Source organism: Aspergillus ibericus (assembly GCF_003184845.1).
Source record: "Aspergillus ibericus CBS 121593 unplaced genomic scaffold BO80scaffold_14, whole genome shotgun sequence".
Lineage (NCBI taxonomy): Eukaryota > Fungi > Ascomycota > Eurotiomycetes > Eurotiales > Aspergillaceae > Aspergillus > Aspergillus ibericus.
The window spans coordinates 1-18,716 of record NW_020292112.1 but is presented as its reverse complement, the minus strand read 5'-3'; the positions used below and the strand labels follow the sequence as shown (position 1 = coordinate 18,716).

At 53.5% G+C, this 18,716-nt stretch overlaps 8 protein-coding genes across 8 annotated transcripts; 3 read left to right on the top strand and 5 right to left on the bottom strand.

The window, feature by feature from the left end:
- Positions 1-2: 2 nt before the first annotated feature.
- On the bottom strand, positions 3-3,956 carry BO80DRAFT_492651 (mannosyltransferase complex subunit MNN9). The gene is made up of 8 exons (XM_025723782.1): positions 3,459-3,956; positions 3,380-3,389; positions 3,137-3,292; positions 2,795-3,068; positions 2,349-2,745; positions 1,799-1,860; positions 474-1,628; positions 3-413 (listed from the first exon to the last, which is right to left on the bottom strand). Exons 1-8 carry the CDS (start codon positions 3,640-3,642, stop codon positions 393-395), a joined length of 2,259 nt encoding a protein of 752 aa, XP_025576371.1. The 5' UTR covers positions 3,643-3,956; the 3' UTR covers positions 3-392.
- A 797-nt stretch (positions 3,957-4,753) lies between these two features.
- Positions 4,754-5,695, bottom strand: BO80DRAFT_353038 (uncharacterized protein; the record flags this gene model as incomplete). Its single annotated transcript, XM_025715644.1, has 1 exon — positions 4,754-5,695. A coding segment is annotated over one exon (942 nt), but the record flags the coding sequence as incomplete, so codon positions are not given.
- On the bottom strand, positions 5,595-6,198 carry BO80DRAFT_423954 (uncharacterized protein). Its single transcript, XM_025719169.1, has one exon. It carries the CDS (start codon positions 6,119-6,121, stop codon positions 5,852-5,854), a length of 270 nt encoding a protein of 89 aa, XP_025576369.1. The 5' UTR covers positions 6,122-6,198; the 3' UTR covers positions 5,595-5,851.
- Positions 6,199-10,900: 4,702 nt separating this feature from the next.
- Positions 10,901-12,609, top strand: BO80DRAFT_472631 (cytochrome P450; the record flags this gene model as incomplete). Its single annotated transcript, XM_025723150.1, has 3 exons — positions 10,901-10,948; positions 11,029-11,665; positions 11,719-12,609. 3 exons carry the CDS (start codon positions 10,901-10,903, stop codon positions 12,402-12,404), a joined length of 1,371 nt encoding a protein of 456 aa, XP_025576368.1. The 3' UTR covers positions 12,405-12,609.
- On the bottom strand, positions 12,445-13,305 carry BO80DRAFT_352971 (SDR family NAD(P)-dependent oxidoreductase; the record flags this gene model as incomplete). The annotated part of the gene is made up of 2 exons (XM_025715643.1): positions 12,445-12,764; positions 12,834-13,305. The coding sequence occupies 2 exons, from the start codon at positions 13,303-13,305 to the stop codon at positions 12,445-12,447; spliced, it is 792 nt and encodes a 263-aa protein (XP_025576367.1).
- An 803-nt stretch (positions 13,306-14,108) lies between these two features.
- On the top strand, positions 14,109-16,320 carry BO80DRAFT_463726 (putative GABA permease; the record flags this gene model as incomplete). Its single annotated transcript, XM_025722615.1, has 5 exons — positions 14,109-14,577; positions 14,626-14,686; positions 14,734-14,966; positions 15,019-15,861; positions 15,953-16,320. The coding sequence occupies exons 1-5, from the start codon at positions 14,490-14,492 to the stop codon at positions 16,318-16,320; spliced, it is 1,593 nt and encodes a 530-aa protein (XP_025576366.1). The 5' UTR covers positions 14,109-14,489.
- A 182-nt stretch (positions 16,321-16,502) lies between these two features.
- On the bottom strand, positions 16,503-18,056 carry BO80DRAFT_352600 (agmatinase; the record flags this gene model as incomplete). Its single annotated transcript, XM_025715627.1, has 8 exons — positions 16,503-16,714; positions 16,804-17,029; positions 17,101-17,143; positions 17,196-17,217; positions 17,277-17,300; positions 17,351-17,507; positions 17,553-17,747; positions 17,796-18,056. The coding sequence occupies 8 exons, from the start codon at positions 18,054-18,056 to the stop codon at positions 16,503-16,505; spliced, it is 1,140 nt and encodes a 379-aa protein (XP_025576365.1).
- A 421-nt stretch (positions 18,057-18,477) lies between these two features.
- On the top strand, positions 18,478-18,704 carry BO80DRAFT_443838 (uncharacterized protein; the record flags this gene model as incomplete). The annotated part of the gene is made up of 2 exons (XM_025721390.1): positions 18,478-18,642; positions 18,696-18,704. 2 exons carry the CDS (start codon positions 18,478-18,480, stop codon positions 18,702-18,704), a joined length of 174 nt encoding a protein of 57 aa, XP_025576364.1.
- Positions 18,705-18,716: the final 12 nt, after the last annotated feature.

The following is an 18,716-nucleotide window of genomic DNA, read 5'->3' as shown; positions in this document are numbered from 1 at the left end:
TTATCTCATCACAGAGTAATAAAATATCTAATAACATCTTACTACTATACGGCATCAATCTCCCACTTTCCCTGACCGCTGCCTATATTTAGCCCAATAAGACTAGTTAACTGCCTGCATCCGTCTAGGGTACATCAACACCGGACCCCAGTCCTATAGAATACGATCATCCTCTAAGAAAGAAATCAAACCTACACAGCCAGAACACCAATATAGCGCCCAGCGCGTAGGCATAAAATAGTATGAAACAAGCCAATAGGTAAGATAAGAAGTACGGCGGTGTCGCCAACAGAAATTGGTCTAATTATAGATAACCTAGCCTAGCCTTTTGTTTCCGTTTTCTAAGTTTTTCTTTGGTTGTTGTCCTCGTGCATATCTGTCTCGTGGACCCGTCACTCGTTATAGTGGTATACCTGTTATGATGTTAGTGAGGATTAGGATTGAGGATTTGAGGGATTGAGGAGGGGACATACAAAGTAATCCGGTAGGCCATAGATGGTATATCCTAACCGTTTGGCCATCTTCGCGAAACCTTCTGTTTCGACTAGGTGGTAGAATGGAAATGCGGGGAACATGGCACCGTCGCGATGCACATCGGCTTTGACCATCAGGGCGGTTCCACCGACACCGTCGAGCTCAATTTCGCGGCTCGGACGGGGCGCTTTGGTGTTGGCCATGTAGGCCATGAGGGTGCGGTAGGTGGGCAGCTCGGCGTATCCCTCGAGGAGGATTTCGTCTGCGTCCATGGTGTCGGCGAGTTGTTGGGCGGTGGCGCTGTCGATCCAGGAGTTGTAGTCGTAGGGGCGGACGTCCATTCTCTTGGAATCCTTGTTATAGTACCGCTGGTAGCAATTGGGGACAATCACGGGTTTGTCGTGGGCGGTCAGGTCCTGGATGAGAGTCTCCGGGGTCTCAATGATGTCGGAATCGAGCCAGAGGACCCAGGAGGTGCTAGGACCGAGGGTGGTGAAGAGGAGGCTATTGCGGGCGCGACTCATCGATTCGCGACGAGCCTTCTGGTTGGACATTTTATGGCGCTCCTTCTCATCTTGGGACTGGATGGGCGGGTCGAAGTCCTGGCGGAGGATGCTGATGCTGGCGAAGCGGCTGTCGATCGGACCGGACTGGGTCTCGCTGATGGCCTGTTCCAGCGCGGTGACTGCGGCATTGCCGTCCTTGGTGTTGGGAACGATGAACCCGATGGAGATTAACTCGTGTGGGTAGCTGAGTTTGACCACATTGTCCCAGAATTCCTGGTAGAAGCGGGCCAATGGGGTCAAAATAAGGATACGTTCCCCTTTCTCGGCGGACTCGCTGGTGCTGGTGAGTTCGTTTAAGTTGTAGTGTGTGACGGGCGGAGGAGCCTTCTGGCCATCGCCGCGGACGGCTTGGGATTTCAAGAAGGGTTTCGTTGGAGGTGACAGGGGGTGTTCGGCGGCATCTTCTCGTCGTAACTGGGAGGAGGCATCTGTGATAGGAGCGGCGGCGGGGGCGGAGGAAGGAGAGAGGAGGAAGCAAAGGAAGCCGAAGGCGAGCAGCGCAGCCAGGAAGACTGTGATGGGACTTGTGCGACGCATGGAGCGTGCGACGGCCATCGTAGCCGTTTGACAGTGCACGCAGGGTCCGGGCTTGATGGAGCGAAGGCAAGGCGGCTGCGGTCCAGATGGTGATGGGCGGGACTGGAATCGATCTGGCCCGGCGAGCAGTCGCGGGGAACTCTTTAGCCAGCAATTAGAGTGGTGGTGAGCCGGGCCCCGAACATAGCGGAGGAGAATAGAGAGGGAGGGGAGGGCAGGACCGAGGGGTGATGGCGGAGGAGAAGAGTAGGAAGAGGAGGACGGCCGGAGATGACGGGCTGGTCTGGATCCATGGCTGATAGACGCTGGCCGGAAAAAGAACACGCGGACCCAAGCACCGGCCAAGGGCGATTCCTCCAGCGTGCTGGACCCCGCGAGCCTCCTGCTTCTCTCGCAACCTCCCGAACCGGTCAACTCAGGGTTTCTACGAGAACTATTTCGAGTGGTTCGTGCCGATGGTCGCACAAAGTAATGGATGTGTTCCAGTGGCTGCGCTGGGCCAGCCATGGCCGCATGCGGAGGTCGCACCAAATCCCGGTTGTGAGACGCGCCACCCTTCAAGGTACGCTTCTTCATGGTTGTCTAGGATATGCTGGCCATATCATAGCATTAGGTATATATATGATACTACTACTATATGCAAGTCTATGTTCACATTAATATCTATCGTTCGAGCATTACTGTGCCCGTTTTATAGGTCTATCGTGGTCGTCCCGTGAGTTCGCCAGTGCGGCCGTAAGCCAACATCTCACGGCAACCACCGCATCACACCCTCAAATGCAACCAAAGCCATGGCATTCGCCGGGAATGCTCGTAAAAAGCATGGCACGAACCCTCGCCAGTACCCCCTCCACCCTCGCTCCCGATAGACTGCCACCGCCGCGTCCTTCCACCACTGGAACCTACGCTGCCCATCGCCCAGCGCCCCTCCCATCGGGTCCGTCATCAGGCGCTGCTTCACCACGTCGGACGGATACGACGTTATCCAGAAAATCTGCGCCGAAATGCCACCAGCCCAGAAGTTGATTGCCGGGGCCGACAAGCTAGTCTTTTCCTTCATCAACCGGGTCAGGACATCGTAGGATCCCCACCAGAAGAAGAAGAACGAGCGGAAGACCATCGTTGCGCACAGTCCGCGATATAATCCGGCAATGCCATGCGTGCGAAGCTATAAAGTCAGCCACCAAGATCTTATGCCCAGGATACGACATTCTTACGATCTTGCTAATGCAATCTATCGGCCCGCTGTATAGACGCTTAGATTTATCCGCCGAATATTGAATCTGAAGCCGTGCCTTGACATGTTCCACCGGTGCCGCAATGAAACTAACTGTCGTTCCAGCCATGATACCCGCAATACCGTGGCCAACGCTGGGTAGAGTGCTAATATCCGGCTGATGGCTCGTAAACGGAATCCTGGCACGAATATCCGGTTTCGAAAACACATTTTCGAGCAACAATCGCCGATACAGTGTCAAGGAACCGAGCATACTAGAAATTAACCAGTCAGCGCCTGCATCTCTTTTAACCCCCCGCGGGCGCATCGCAGCGCAACTCACACAGAATCCATAACCATCCAACCGACCAGCGGTGGCGTAGCTCCTTTATAAAATCCCGCTATACCCTCCTTGCGAACCGTCTGTAGCACACAATCCAAAGGACCCCGGAAATGGCCCTCATGACTCGTCTGTAAACGCACTTTGACTGTATCAAACCTGCACGGCACACCAATGGTCAATTCGTATTCTCGCAAGCGATAACCAACACAATGCGAAAGAAAAAAAGGCGCGCAAGTCACATACGGATGGCCAACTACAATCAAAACACATTAGCTACGTCTCGAATCTCGTGTGAAGTCCGCAGAACATGCGCCAAACATACCACTTAGTTTCGCTATTCCCGAAAACACCCCCGCCACAAATCCCTTGTAATCATGCTTCTTGGAGGTCTTGGCCGTCGGCGAACCGCTGTTCGCTGTATCGGGCTTGGTCATGGTCCCGGCGGATCGTTGCTTTGATATAGCGGAGGTCGTGGAGGTCGGGAGCGGTGCAGACGTCGACGACATGGTCGACAGGGCTGTCGTCTGTGTGTCGCAATCGCCTGGATAGGGAGTCCCTGTCTCAGACCGTCTCAACAGGCGAATTGAAAGGTGGGTGTCGGACCGAGGGATGAAAACTCGTGGGGGAGATGTCGGGGTCCGCTATCGGATGGAGCAACGGGCGGAGTTAACGAGCGCGCGAGGTGGCCATGAATTGCTGAATGACCCGACACTGAAATACCAATGGAATCAAGGGAATTGGTCAAGGGTTATATGTAGTCGGCAGAGAAGACTTCTAGCGGAGAAGGGCGAAAGATGGGGGAGGAACAGGCAGGCTTCAGATGCGCCCCGCAAACCCGGCGGTTCGGGGAGCACCGGCCCAGCTCCGAACGGATGGACGGCCGACCGCGCCCAAGCGTTGGGGGAACCACTCACAGTCGGTTGGCGACCGGCGCCAATTCGGACTCCGCAGATCACGGAACTTAGTACCTACGGAGTACTACAGCACTACTTAATACTAATGTCCTGCTCAGCAGCTTGGTGCAACCGTGCAACATCAACAATTTGTTCTATTGCTTTTCTGGTGGTTGCTGGTCTCAGCTAATCATCAGTTCAATAACTTGCAGTGCAGGCCCCCAACCGTCTCTCTATAGTACCTGCCGCTTGTTTAGCCGAATTGTCCGCAAGGATGACAGTCTGTTTCTGTTCAACCTTGACAATACAATGCCCGAAATAACACAAGTGTCATAAGAAGTAAGGAGTGCAAGCATCATGATGGAAACAGAAAAAGATCAAGTTCGGTGTAAAGAAGATCACAACACATAGGGAAGAGAACGATCCTGGCAAGGGCACGGATCAGCTGTGTGGGGTATAGTAGCATGATTTCATAATACATAGTAAGGTTTCTGGTGAGAAGAAGAGAAACAAAGGGAAATGCCTCGAAGGTCTTTCAAAGACCCGAACCAGGTCCTGCATCACGCCTCTGATCGATGCTGTCCTGCAGCCCATCGACAGTGGTGCGTAACAAGACCCGGAGTTGGAAGTCCAAGACCTGAGTCATACAGGGTGGCTTTTACCCTGGCGAAGATTGCTGAAATGCTAGAATGTAGTTGCAATTGCACATGCATCTCCACTGGGCCTAGAAGCCCTTGAGGGACTTCATTGGTTTTTGTCGATTCCGCTCGTTTTCCCGAGCAATCAGTCTATCCACCAGGTCTGGAGCCGCCCCGGAGTGATCCCGAGATGCAAACTCCGATGAGCTAGATGTGCCCGAGACAAGATATCCACCTGCCTCTTCGAGCGCCAGCGGAGTCACCGGGCCCGGGCTGCGGAGCGGATCTAGGCGCGGGGCAGATGGACTCGGTGACAACGGCCTGGAGGGAGTCTTTGGTAGGGAACTTCCTTCCACTAACTGCCACATGGTGTCACGGGCGCCGGAGGACGTGCGATACCCGTGTTGTCGTGCCTGGCGTGGTGAAGAAGGCTGCGCTGGGGGGCTGCCTGAAGACTGGTAGACTGCCGGATGGAACCGTGGTAAGCTTCCCAAGTGGAAGGCAGGCATCGACTTGGATGTGTTCTGGGCCCGAGAACGGGAGGGCTGCGGAGAGACAGGACGACCGGTTGGAGCCATGGAGGAAGAGACGGCTGGCGGGTAGAAGGTTGAGCTGTCCGAACGCATGCTGTTCGAGGGTGAACGATGAGAGCGATGACCAGGTCGACCGCTTCTTCTATGAATCTGTCTTTCTCGGTGGCCCTCGGGAGTCTGGTCACGGTGGGCAAAGTAGTAGCCTTTATCGAAACGCCCTGTGAGGGGAGTGACAGGAAAATCTTTATCGCGTGTGTTGGGAGATGGCTTAGGGATGGGGATCGGCCGGGAGGTTGACTGGGTGAGAGTGCCGGTTTCCACAGATTCTGTACTATCTGAGCTCGACGAGGTGGGGGAGGGAGGATTATATGTCGACGAGGTTGCCGTTAACTCTTGGAGGGATGACAACGAGACTCGGGTGGGGTGACCGTGTCTGGCAATAAGACTTTCCAACTGGTCTCGGGCACAAAAGCTCGACGGTCGATAGGAGGGCGACCAGGCGGACGATGAGAGATTGGCTAGTGAGAGCACGCGATCAGCATGAATGTGCAGAGCCAAATGCCACACGTGTCAGGTGGGGATGATTTTTCGGATCAGTGCCATCAACTGAAACCGAAACAGCAAAGCTAATCATCGACGGGGCGAACGATACTAAATTGTAGGAAAAATGCAGAGGGACCAATAAGGATGATGTGGTTCGCCTAGCGAAGGCAGGATCTGCCTGAAAGAAGTGGGGAAGGAACGAGGCATGGTTGGATGGGAACTCGTGGCACGAAGGAGGGGAAAGTAAAGAGGAAGACGGAGCTGGGAGGACTTACTGCTGAGCAATGGCGGAGAGTGGCAGGAACTGCAAGATGAGGGATAAAGCGAAGGCGAGGAAAATGAGGCGGAGGGAGAAGAAGAGGGTGGAGAGGTAGCCATTGAAGGGGGGCTTCGCTCTGCTTTTGAACCGTTTTCTTTTTTATTGTTAATTTTTTTTTTATTCTTCCCTTTGTTTTCCCCTTCTTCCTTCCCCGTCGTAAGCGCCGTAAGTGGATAAGCCGCTGGATGGGACGATGCAAATCCAGGCACCCCGGGCCCCGGATGACTTCTCCTTGACAGGTACGTAGGTGCCCGTCCCAAGGATACTTTGACTCACGGGAGATCATGCAACTCCCCTCTCTGCTCGGCGTCCGCTGCCTTCACTCACCTCTATCGTTGCAATTTGCTTGCTGTTCCTTTGATTCAATCTGTACAATCCCAATTCTAGTCTACCTGAGACAATATGCTTTTGCTTTTCCCCTCCACAGAATCTATTTGATGATTGATCGTCAGCTTGCGGGGAAACTCAAAACCGTCACATACCAAGAGCCGAAACCCATGGCGTCATGGCGGGAGACGCGGGAACCAAAGCTGGAGGGAGGGGCAAAGCGGAGCGCTCACGGTACGGTACGGTATGGATACCGCTCTCCCGGCTCCACCCCACTCCGCTGCGACAAAGTCAAGGAGGAAGAAGGTGGGAGAGAGGGGTGATCGGAGGTGATAGACCGGGGGGCAAAGAATGAAAAGAGAAACCCGTCCACTCACATCCAATAGCCGTCCTCTCACTTCACACCATCCAATTTTCTAGAGGCCGCACAGACAATCGTATCCCCAGGTGGGAAGTAGGGGTGATTGGTTCCTGGGGGGTCGACGGGCACTAGGCGTGATGCGGGCTAGCCTGCCAGTGACGCATAGTCCGGTAAGTGGAAGCGAAGCGGTCACGGGAACTGGAGGCGTCTAATGTAGAGTGGGAGAGGGGAATGTCACTAGCCAGAGTAGGCAAACCTGCAGAGAGCAGATGGCTGTGGCAGACAGGTCACGCTGAAATTCAGGGAAATGCCGGAAAGTGGATGGGTTGAACATGAGAGCTTGGCAATGGTTGGGGAATCCTCGTATCCTTGTATTGTTCCTGCGAACAAAACAGGTGGCCGCAGCAAAGAATAGTATCAGGCAGGTCAGGCAGGTAAGGCAGGAAGCCCGCGGATGTATTTAAGGGCGTACCTGTCAGCCGGGATAGAAACAGTAAGGCGGAAAGAAAGCACCAATGCCGGGGGAACAGTAGCGAGAGAAGCACGGAGGACTGGAAAGAGATCTTGTACCACACAACATGCACAGCATGGCAGACGGGCCCTTCTGGGATGGACTCCGTGGTGGTTTATATTCCCATCTGATTGAAGACAGCAGCTCCTCCGCCTGATGCCCCTGTTCAGCCGATGGAACCTGTTGCAACCACACGCGGGAAACTCGGGTGACCCGGCCGGTTACCATCGCCCGCAACAATAGAGTCAGAGCACACGGCTATAACTATGCTCACAGATAGACACTAAGCGGTAAAGCCAGGATCGCCTGGGCTTAGACCCAAGTCCAGCGAGGTTGGTTTCTCCCAGGTGAGTCAAGAGTTGCCCAGTGCCCGCTCGCTGAGGTCGAGGGGAAGATCCAACCTCTGGATGACGACTGGCTACTGGACTAGTCTGGAGGGAGGGGTTGGCGACACACTACCAGAACGCTACCATCGACTAACGCCCTGCTAGTGGTGTGAAATGTGAATAGGATTGCTGCGCCTGCGAGTCATCCATTCGGCAGAGCTGTTGTAACCCCAGACCCGAGCGACGCTCTACGCACAGTCGATCTGCAGCTGCCGGTAGGACAGAAGGCGCCGGCCATCTCCCTCACAAGTGTGGAGAGGTGAAGCTAGGCGGGGAACTTTTTTCATCCTTCTATGCGACTGACTCTCCGACCGCTCCAGGCCAGCCAGGAGGGGATGTGATGGCCCAGGCTTGTCTCCCCTCCACCGTCTAGCATCATCAATATCCGACTAAGTACCAACCAGTATAGCTGAAAGCCATTTCAAAGAATGTGAGAGGACAGCAGCGTCATCCACGCCGCGCTGGGCGATCAGACGACTCCCGTTAGTCTCCCCTCCATCACACTCGCCCTCCCAGATGCCCCGCCCCAATCCCCTCCAAAGACGCGCCTGGTTACTTGCCTTTGCTTTGACTTTCCGCATTGATTCTTGATGCGACGGGATCCAATAATGATGGCTGGATGTCAATTCCAACGAATGCAAAGCCGGAGTTGCCCAGAGAGGGAAAAGGAAAATAGAACCAGATCACTTGATTGATTTTCTGTTTCCTCAGTACTATTCTATTACCGAGATCCTTCATGGTCCGCGCAAATGGACCTTCCTGAAGGGCTGACCCACCCGGACGGATAAAGCCTCGATCCAAGGTGCAGGCACCAGCATAGATCGTACACTAGGATGGGCTGACGAAACATACCAGCCATCGTCTTGGAGGGTGAGCTTCGTCAGACACAACGTTGACCCCCGGCAGATCTACTCAAGCCGATTAGCCCATTTCTTTCGAGCGAGCTACCCATTCAGTTACAGACTGGTCATGGTGACTCGGATGCAGATCAATCACGCGTCACAATCGCAATCAATCCAACCCAACCATGGACTGTGACTGGGACAACCCCTGCAGGGCTGACCGTCGAGGTAGCGTTGGTGCTTCACTTATCGCAGTCACTCGCTACTCGTCACACCTTCCCTACCCCCCCCCCTCCCGTTACCTTCCTTGGATGTAGCTAATTTGAATGGAGGCTATGCAGGGCAACGTGCGCGTTCAAGACACTGGATCCCGTGCTACAGTCGCTCGTCTCAATCTTCTATATTAAAGCCATGCATATGCTCAGTTATTGGCTAGTTTTAACAGCAGTGGTCTGAAAGAGGAAGGCGGCCACTATGCGACTAAGACGTCTGGTGCCGGTCTAATCTCCTGGGCAAATGCTACTGGTGTGACGCGGGACGAGGATGCTCAATACTAGTACCCAGTCCCCGAGTGCATGCTGAGCTTACGGCTGGAGAAGCCGCTTCGCTACGGTTTCGCACTCCGGGAGAGTGGCATCCAACGATGAGTGCAGAAGCATCCATGAGAACTGCCAGGGCCGAGTCTGTGCGCATGCAGCCTGGGGAGATGCATATGCCCCCGGCTAGGTTCTAGACCTCCGGTCATAGCTTGAGCCATTTTCATTATCTCGTGAAATGTCATGGTGTGAACGTTGTTCTATGGATTGGCCAAATGCCTCATTGACTCATTCATTCGAATAAGGCCTGGCCATGCATGGTTTCCGATCAACACCCGGGTGCTATGTCAATGTCTCAGTCCAAATGCTAACAGTCAGAACTCAAAGAGCATCAGGTAAATTAGACAAGGCACACATACCACACGCCTGACGCCATCTAGGCTGAACTATGCCCCTCCATCTTCCACACCGACGTATTGAGAATGGCCCGGCTGAATGAGGGTAGTTTCGGTTACTCTATCCCACCTATCTCTGACCAATCATCCTTAGCTTTAAAGGATCTGCGCGTTTTGTCTCGACCTAGCCGCGGCTTGAATCGGCTGATATGATGCCTGGCCAGCATTCCTTGGATGAGCTCCCTGTCAGCCAAGGGATATGCCGTGACCCAATTAGCCTTATATCTGTGCACAGCAGCAGCACTATAGACGACGATTTTGCATTTGAAGCTGCGAGTATGCTGGCTAAAGATGGCGCTATTGCCGCGATCAATCTCTGGTGGTATCTCAAATTTGCGCGTTCAACTCATTGTTATCCGTAAGCCCAGAGTGACCTCGAAATGGGCCAGTTACTAAAGACAGTACTTGTTGGCATTATCTGGTTGCACCGCGTTTATAGTCAGTCATCTACTACTTTTGGTCGAGTCTCGTAACTAGATACTCAAATGCTGGTTGGGTCCCTGAATGCTTTTGTATCAATTACATTTTGCCTACTTCGCTATTTATTACTGGGCAAGCGCTTTCTATTAACTCATTTCCCCTATCCGACACCAATACTTCGACCGCTTTCTATCCCCTGATGCATAGGACAACTGATATTCAATCGTGTCCAACATTCTCACCCCAGGATTTTCAACTAATTCATTTCAGCCCGGCCAATCAGGCCACATTCCCCCTCGTGCCTGCAAATCTTTTGCACTGAAGGGTTGGTAGAGCTTCTGTTGGGAATTTCGTGGACATTTCTATCTCAGATCTCGGACTGTTCTATGAAGCTATATCTACGTAACGGATTATATTGTGCAACCCGGAGTCGCCGACAGCCGTTGCGGAGAATTACTAAAAACCGCCGATCCCTGACCTGTACACTCGTGCTGTTGAATAGTAAGTCGCAGTACTGGTATAGGCTGGAGGAGTCCAACAATGTGATGTGTACAGATTAAGGTACCGCACGACGCCACCGGCTACCAAACAGCTCGTAACGCCCATGACGAGTCTCGAGCAGCCAAGTCAGATAATACGGTGTGAATGAGACCCGGGAGAGCAGATTCAGATGATTTAAAACAAGGTTTGAAGAATGGTCACTCTATCTACGTAGCTTTGAACCAGGCGGGGAAATCGACGATGAGAACCGGGGCTCGCATTCCCTTACCCCAGCATCTGCCCATGGTAGATACATGCCAAAAGGTTCCTCAGCTGCGCATCTGCTGACTTATCTGCAGCCGGCACAGTCAGCTTGGCCATGTCCGGATTCGACAGCGCAGGAGTTCGGGGAAACCCCTACACTGGAAAGTATTTGACCGATCATCTTTCCTTTCTTCCCCTTTATTAAGACAGATTGCCTTCAGGACCGAGAGCTCCTCGCCTGTAGACATCCAACACAATGGATGTCCCTCCTCACCAATGTTCGCTTCACTGTGGGACGCTTTCAGTACGCGAACATGGATCGTCGTGCTCGGTTTATTGAGCACAAGAGTGTCCCCTGGTGCGAAGAGTAGACAAACTGAAAAGATAGACATATATGGTATGGGCCAGAATACTTGGAAGCATCACCATTATGCGGCCTTCAATCGTCGATCCGCCAACCTGGTTACCATGTACGACAAAAAGCAACATGCAAGACGGCGTCGACTCATAGGGCCTGTCTTTAGCGAGACGAACATGAGACGATTCGAGCATCGACTCCGTGAGCATGTTGTCTCGTTCTGCCGGAAGATCTGTCTGGTATCAGCACCCACAAAGCTCCATGATCCGTCCTGGAGTCCACCGATCAAGTGTTCCGACTGGTGCAGCTATCTGGTCTTCGACATCATGACGGATTTCATTTTCGCGGTAAGGTATAATGCACTTGAAACAGTTGACTGTCGACCTATTATCAACCATATTAAAGAAGCCGCTGTGAGGAGTGCAGTTCTTGTATACCTCCCTTGGTTGATCCTGGGACGCATGGACAAGAAGATATTCACCAAATCCGTCCACGCCACCCGAGAATATTGGAAATGGATCAAGCGAACCCTGGACAGGCGCTCAACAGCGTCTGCGTCGGATGATGCCATAACCTATCTTCAAGACCCCAAAGACAGGCAGTTGGATATAGGACTCGGTGCGCAAGAGATTCTGTCCGAGTTAGGTCTCCTAGCAATCGCTGGTAGGATTCTCGCCCAATGGAGGACCACTATTGCATTGTTCTAATAGGCACAGGCCTTGACACAACTGCAACATCTCTGGCAGCTTTGCTTTTCTACCTATCCCGAAATCCACATGCGTATGCATCGCTCGCCTCCGAAATTCGAACCACATTCCCCAATGAGGATGAAATTACTCTCGCTAAGCTGAAAGCCTGCACATACCTCCACGCCTGCATCGATGAATGTCTCCGGATATCACCACCAGTCGGCGCGTGTCCGTGGCGTGAAGTGGGAGACGGGGGCGTAACCATCGACGGCCACTTTATACCTGAGGGATACAGTGTCGGGACGGCTATCTACAGTATCCATCATCATCGCACATACTTTCCACGACCACACGAGTATATCCCAGAAAGGTGGATTGTAGCCACCGACAACAATAAAGAGCAGGTTGATGTTGCCAAGTCAGCCTATGCACCTTTTCTGATCGGGCCGAGATCCTGTGTCGGACAGACATTGACGTATTCGGAGCTGTTACTTACGACAGCCATGGTGATCTGGAAGTATGATTTCAAGGCCGCGACAGGAATGGAGGAGCTAGGGGCTGGGAACCCCTTTTCTGAACTGGGAAGGACAAATCCGATGGAGTTCCAGATTATAGATCGAAGCTTCAGTTTGATGGAGGGGGCCGATGATCCAGTTTCGACCGCGGAGTATCGAAGTGCTCCGGGTATGAGTGCAAATATTTACATTGAATAAGCAATACATCCGATGGTATCATGTGTGTGGTCAGAGGAACTCAACCCAACAAGCCCGCCAGTCCGTTATCAACCGGGATACATGTCCCGTTGATTAGCTCCGCCCCAGGACCAGACGAGAGAGACAGACACAGCTCGGCCACCCGGTCCACATCGCATAGCGGAGCTCCTGCGGCAGTCATAAGAGCCATGGCCTTGTCCTTCCCTTCCATGTTGATGTTGGACGTGAATGCATCGGAGATATTCGTCACCATACCGCCCATCATCAGCGCGTTACACCGGATGCCCTTGGAGCCGTAAAAGCTGGCCGTGTTCTTGGTCAAGCCAACGAGACCATGCTTGCTAGCGGTATAGGCGGCACCTGTACTTGTCAGTCCGTGATTCACACATAACCCAGAAACAGGAGCCCCTCATGTGGCAAAGAACATACCCGCCATGAAGCCAGCCTTTCCAGCTAGGGACACGATATTCACAATACACCCCTGGACAGTCTCCTGGGCCAGCATATTCCGCACAGCAAGCTTACTCAACAGAAATGGCGCTGTCAGGTTCACGGCCATGACTTTATCCCACAGGCCCTCGTCGAGATCACCGACGGGGTCGAATTGGTCCATGATCCCGGCATTATTGATTAAGATGTCGAGCTTCTTGAACTGCGTGACAGTCTCGTCGAATAGCTTCTGCACCTCTGTCGCGGAGGTAATATCCGTCTTGATGACCTTGAGTCTTGCGTCGCCATTCGGTCCTGCTAGATCTAGGGAAGTCTGACAGAGTCGCTCTTCGTTAACATCGCAAATGACCACGTTGGCTCCGGCGGAGTAGAACCGAGTTGCAATGGCTTTGCCCAGGCCACCAGCGCCGCCGGTAACGAGACAGGTCTTCCCAGTGAGATCGATGGACATGGTGTTGTGATGGTTACTTTGTTGTTGATGGGTCTATCATTGGCCAGGGGAATCCGTGGGCTTTATAGAACAAGGGGTCAGGCCACGCCTGCGCGGCATGACCGTGACCACGCACGCGGCCACTCCAAGCTAGGGGGTGATTCTGTGGATGCGTATAGGTGTAACGCCCACATCTTGTTCGCCTCGACCAGTCGGAATCCGGACCTGGGTGTCGTATTTGCGTATTCGGGCGATGACTAAGGGGCTGTGTGGGGTCAGGGGATAAAGAGGGTGCAGTCCTTTATATGCATGAATTTCGTCGTATACTTCGTATAGGATACGGTTCGCTCTGTGGGTGATTATTTGGACCCTGAGGTCTAGTCAGTGACGTATGGCTGGTCTGCCTGGCTCTACCCCTGACAACAGCGGGGGACGTCCGGGTATATGAAGGGGGGGGGGGAGCTTTGATCAGTGAGCATGGGATATTGAGCTCAAGTCTTCATCTGGGCAGCTGTTAATGTCTGCGACAGGAGAAGGTCTGCATTCTGCTTACTTTGAATGGCTTTTTTGGGCATTTCTTGTCCAGGTAGGGAGTACCACGGTCCCCGATAACATATCAATGCATTGAAGGCCTTAAACCCTTGAACGGGTTGCAGGGACAGGTAGGGAGAATGCTAAAGCAGAGCAGAGCAGAGCAAAACCGCAGCAAGTCAATCCATGACCAGCAGGCTGACGAGGTCACATGGCCCGGACTGGCAGCGTCCAACCTCTGCCTCCCTTCGGCTATTCTTCACTCCCGATGAGCAACAGCACCACCGGGCACATTCCCATCTCGCAAACCCATTATTCACACTTCAATATCCATCAGCTCAACTTGATAAGCTTATCATCTTGTCTGACCCATGACACATGGAGTTGACATGGACTGCTGTCCGCTCGTGTGCCCCCAACTGGTGGGCGACTGAATTGCCTGCTGGCTCCACCGGCCATCGCGCAGACCTTCTCGATCCGGCAATGAGCGCTATCTTATCGCTTCCCCGGTTATCGTCCCCAGTTCGGCATTGGTGAGCATCTACTCCAGCATTGAGCAGGGTCCGATGCTCTGCCTGGAAATTGGATGCCAATAAATACCGCCCAATGGCGGCCGCTGCCATCATGGCGGAATTTTCGCCTCGCCTTTTCATATTCACAGCCAGACTCCAACAATGGCGGTTTCCGAAGACGAGATTCAGGCCGTCGGTCCAGCCACAACAGGCGAAGATGTTCGCCTGGAGCATCTGGGCTATGAGCAGGGTATGACCGCCAAGTAAGCCTGACAGAACGCTACTGACCATGCAATAGAGCTCAAACGGTCCTTCGGGCTCTTGGGTATGATCGGTTTCAGTTTCAGTGTGGTCACCTCGTATGTCAAGCTCGTTGGGTGAGGATACATGCTAACCCTAGCTCAAGATGGACCGCACTCAGTGGTGTCTTCATCGTCGGTGTCACATCCGGTGGCCCCCCAGTCATGATCTTCAGCTTCATCGGTGTCAGCCTCCTCACCCTTGCCGTTGCCATTCCCATGGCCGAGATGTGTTCGATGTATCCTGTGGCCGGTGGCCAATACTCCTGGGTGGCTGCATTTGCTCCTCCGAAATTCGCCCGCGAGTTGTCCTACATAACCGGATGGTTCATGCTCATTGGTAGGGCTTCACGCCTCCTCACCCTATACATGAACTAGACTCACCAAACAAGGTCTCCTCGCAATGGGCGCAACCAACAACTCCATCGCTGCCCAGTTCGTACTCGGAATGGCCAACCTTGTCTTCCCCTCGTACGAGATCCAACGCTGGCAGACCGTCCTAGTAGCCTACCTCGTGGCCATCCTCGCCGCGGCAATCAACATCTGGGGCCCCCATCTGCTCAACCGGATCTCCCGCTTCATCCTCATCTGGAACATCGCCGCCTTCTTCATCACCGTTGTTGTCCTCCTCGCCACAAACGACCACAAACAATCCGCCTCCTTCGTCTTCGTCGACTTCCAGAACTTCACCGGCTGGGACCGCGCCATGGCCGCCATCGTCGGCATCCTGCAAGCCTGCTTCGGCATGTGCTGCTACGACGCCCCGGCCCACATGACTGAGGAGATGAAATCCGCCTCCAAACAAGCCCCCCAAGCCATCATCCTCTCCGTCGTCCTCGGCGCCATCACCGGCTTCGCCTTCCTCCTCGTCCTCTGCTTCTGCATCGGCGACATCAACGCCACCCAAAACTCCGCCACCGGCGTCCCCGTCATCCAGATCTTCTACGACTCCACGGGCAGCAAAGTCGCCGCCTGCTTCCTCGCCAGCATGATCGCCGTCATCGTCATCATCGCCGGGAACAACATCCTCGCCGAAGGCTCCCGCTGCGTATACGCCTTTGCCCGCGACAACGGCCTCCCATTCAGTAAATTCCTCGCCAAAGTCGACAAGAAGCGCCAAGTGCCCATCAACGCTATCCTCCTCACCCTGATCGTCCAACTCGCCCTTGATGCCATCGACTTTGGCACCTCCACTGGCTTTGAAACAGTCATTGCCATTTCCACCGAAGGATTCTGTACGTCCCATACCCCCTCCTCTCCCTCCCTTCCTCCCCTACCACCACCCAACATCCGCACCCAACCCACTAACACCACTCCAAAACACAGACCTCTCCTACGCCATGGCCCTCGCCAGCCGTCTCCTCGGCTACATCACCAACCACCGCCCCACCCTAACGGGCCCCTTCTCCCTCCGTCCCTGGCTCTCCCTCACACTCAACACCCTCGGTCTCCTCTTCCTGCTCTTCGCATCCATCACGTTCAATTTCCCGGAGTCGTATCCCGTGACGAAGGACTCGATGAACTATACGAGTGCGGCGATTGGGGTCGTTGCGCTGGTTAGTGTGCTTACGTGGGTGGTTACGGGGAGGAAACGTTTTACGGGGCCGGAGGGGTGGGATGCCGCTGTACGGGTGGAGGGGAAGGTTGAGATGGAAATGGAGGGGGATGGGGATGGGGTGAAGAAGAGGGGGTAACCTTTTCATTTTTTTTTTATGACTATGTGTCTCTTTTTTGGGGTTATTAGTTATATGTATGTTATGTGATATGCAACAAGATACCTATGTAAATACGTAATACCAGATGTTTCCATCTACACGTCTCTACACTATCCACATCACCTCTATACATACTGCTAGTACGCATAAGAATTAGAGAATCATTCATCACCCCTCACCACCCTCGCAACCATCAACGCCAACAACGAATGCGCCACCTCCGCCGCCGCCAGCGTGGTAGTCTCTCCCGCCGTATCATAAATCGGGGCTACCTCGACCACGTCCGCGCCAATGACAGGTAATCCGCGAAGAGCATCAAGAATAGTGAGGAGTTCTCGTGTCGTGAAACCGCCTGGTTCTGCGGTTCCGGTTGCTAGAATCAACATATCACATATACCATTAGTCACCGATGAATAGGTTAGGGTTTCCAATTGGGAAGAAGGAAGGGTGGGGGTGACGTACCCGGGGCATAAGCGGGATCCAACACATCAATATCGACCGAGATGTAGACTTTAGTATCGCCAACACGGGACTTGATTTGTTCGACGAGGCCGGAGACACCGAGACGGTCGAGGTCTCGGGCGGTGATGATTTCGAAGCCGCAGCGGAGGTCGTTGCGGAGGTCGCCTTTTGGACGGATCACGGGGGCGCGGATCCCGACGTGGATGGAGGTGTTGCGGATTAGGCCCTTTTTGTGTTAGGTGTGGCGTTAGGGGGGGTTGGGGTTTGGTGGGATTGGGGGCTGGGGGATTGGGGTACCTCTTCGTGGGCGAGGTGGAGGAATGTGCCGTGGTTGATGCCGCTGTATGGGAGTTAGTGTTTGTGGGAGGTTGGTGGTGGGAAGATTAATGTACGCATAGTGGGAGACTCCGCCGCCTGGTAGATGCGTGGGTTAGAGATGGTCTGAGAACAGTGTAGATGAGGTGAGATCGTACCGAGGACTTCCGGGTCCCATGTATCTGGTCTTCTGTCAATGTGCGGAAGTATAGACTCGGAGGGGAATACACACCGATATGACTATCAAAGTGGATCACCGATACAGGCCCCCATTTCTCGTGGGTCGATCGCAGGGCAGACAAGGTGGTGGTGTGATCTCCACCTAGGGTGATGATACGCGGGAATTGGCTGAGATGAGTGGCATTGGCACGACGAGATGAGACAACCTTCTCATGGTTAGAATGAGTTTCTTACTTAGGGCAGGAAAGGCATACTTTGTGTGCCAGATCAAGCTGTTTCAGCGCCACGGTATTATCCAACCAGGTTAGTGGTGCATCCCCGCAATCCACGAGCTTAGCCCAGCTGGCGAAGACGTTCTCTCCGGTGTAGATGCTCCATCCGCCTAGACGACGAGAACCGAGTCGGATGCCCTTGGGCCCGAATCGGGCTCCAGGACGAGCTGTGACACCCTGCGTTTATTAGCTGCGGTTTCTGGCTGATGGGAAAGGGACGGCTACCGTGTCAAAGGGAGCGCCTAGGAAGGCAATATCATAATTATTGAGGGTTGATTCATCATCAACGAAGCAATTGACATAGGGTAAATTTGCAAAGGTAGTCAGACCAGAGAATTGGCTGCCGGTGACAATGTCAATGGCGTCTTCATGGCCGAGAGGGTGTTGATAAGAGGGATTATGGATGGCAGCAACAGGAGGGAAGACGATGTCCCTTGCTCGGGTGGGTAGAATGAGCAGTGAGAGAGTCACAATAAGAGGATACATGATGGGTGACAATCCGGGGAAGCGAATTGAAGGAGTATGGACCCATTGTGGATGACAGACGATCAAGTAGTTATAGTTTGCTGCTAGTGACGTTAGTCAAGCCAGCTTCACTTATCGGCGCTGACCAAAGAAGCAGTTGCATGCGAGCTCCACCGCAGCCAAGAAGGCGTCAGTAACCAAGCACGATCTGATTGATGATCAAATTAATATTATCAGTTATTAGGGTCTTGTCATGAGATGGAGATACATAGTAGTCGATGTAGATAGCTAATAGATTGCCGGCGAGTGGAAGACTGGAACAGTTCCCCGCAACCCCACTTGGATTTTTGCAATCGCTTCTTCCCTTCGCGTCATCGCCGATTTTGCTTCCTCTTCATCCCAATCGCTTTATCGCCTCAATTGAAAGCAGCACACCCTCACAATGGTATGCACCCCCTCAGCCCTACGCGACCACTCTCCACTAACCATCCCCTCCCAGCCTCACGCCGACTCCTCCTACTTCGGTTCCGCCAATGGCTCCAAATCCGAAGTCTACACGCAGGTCCTCGAGCAGGCCCGCGGTCTAGTCTACGGCCAGCGCAACTGGGTACGTCCTCCCTTCCTCTTATTCAACCAAACTAACAACTCCATCACCAACAGGTCAGGTAAGCTACCCCCCCC

What these genes read in the sequence shown, in the direction of transcription:
- BO80DRAFT_492651 (XM_025723782.1), bottom strand. Translation starts at nt 3,642, where the DNA reads ATGTCGTCGACGTCTGCACCGCTCCCGACCTCCACGACCTCCGCTATA. An exon ending in TAGATTGCATTAGCAAGATC is followed by an intron (nt 2,746 to 2,794) that starts GTAAGAATGTCG and finishes CTGACTTTATAG; the next exon opens with CTTCGCACGCATGGCATTGC. An exon ending in TCCTCCGCCATCACCCCTCG is followed by an intron (nt 1,629 to 1,798) that starts GTCCTGCCCTCC and finishes CGCTCCATCAAG; the next exon opens with CCCGGACCCTGCGTGCACTG.
- BO80DRAFT_423954 (XM_025719169.1), bottom strand. Translation starts at nt 6,121, where the DNA reads ATGGCTACCTCTCCACCCTCTTCTTCTCCCTCCGCCTCATTTTCCTCG.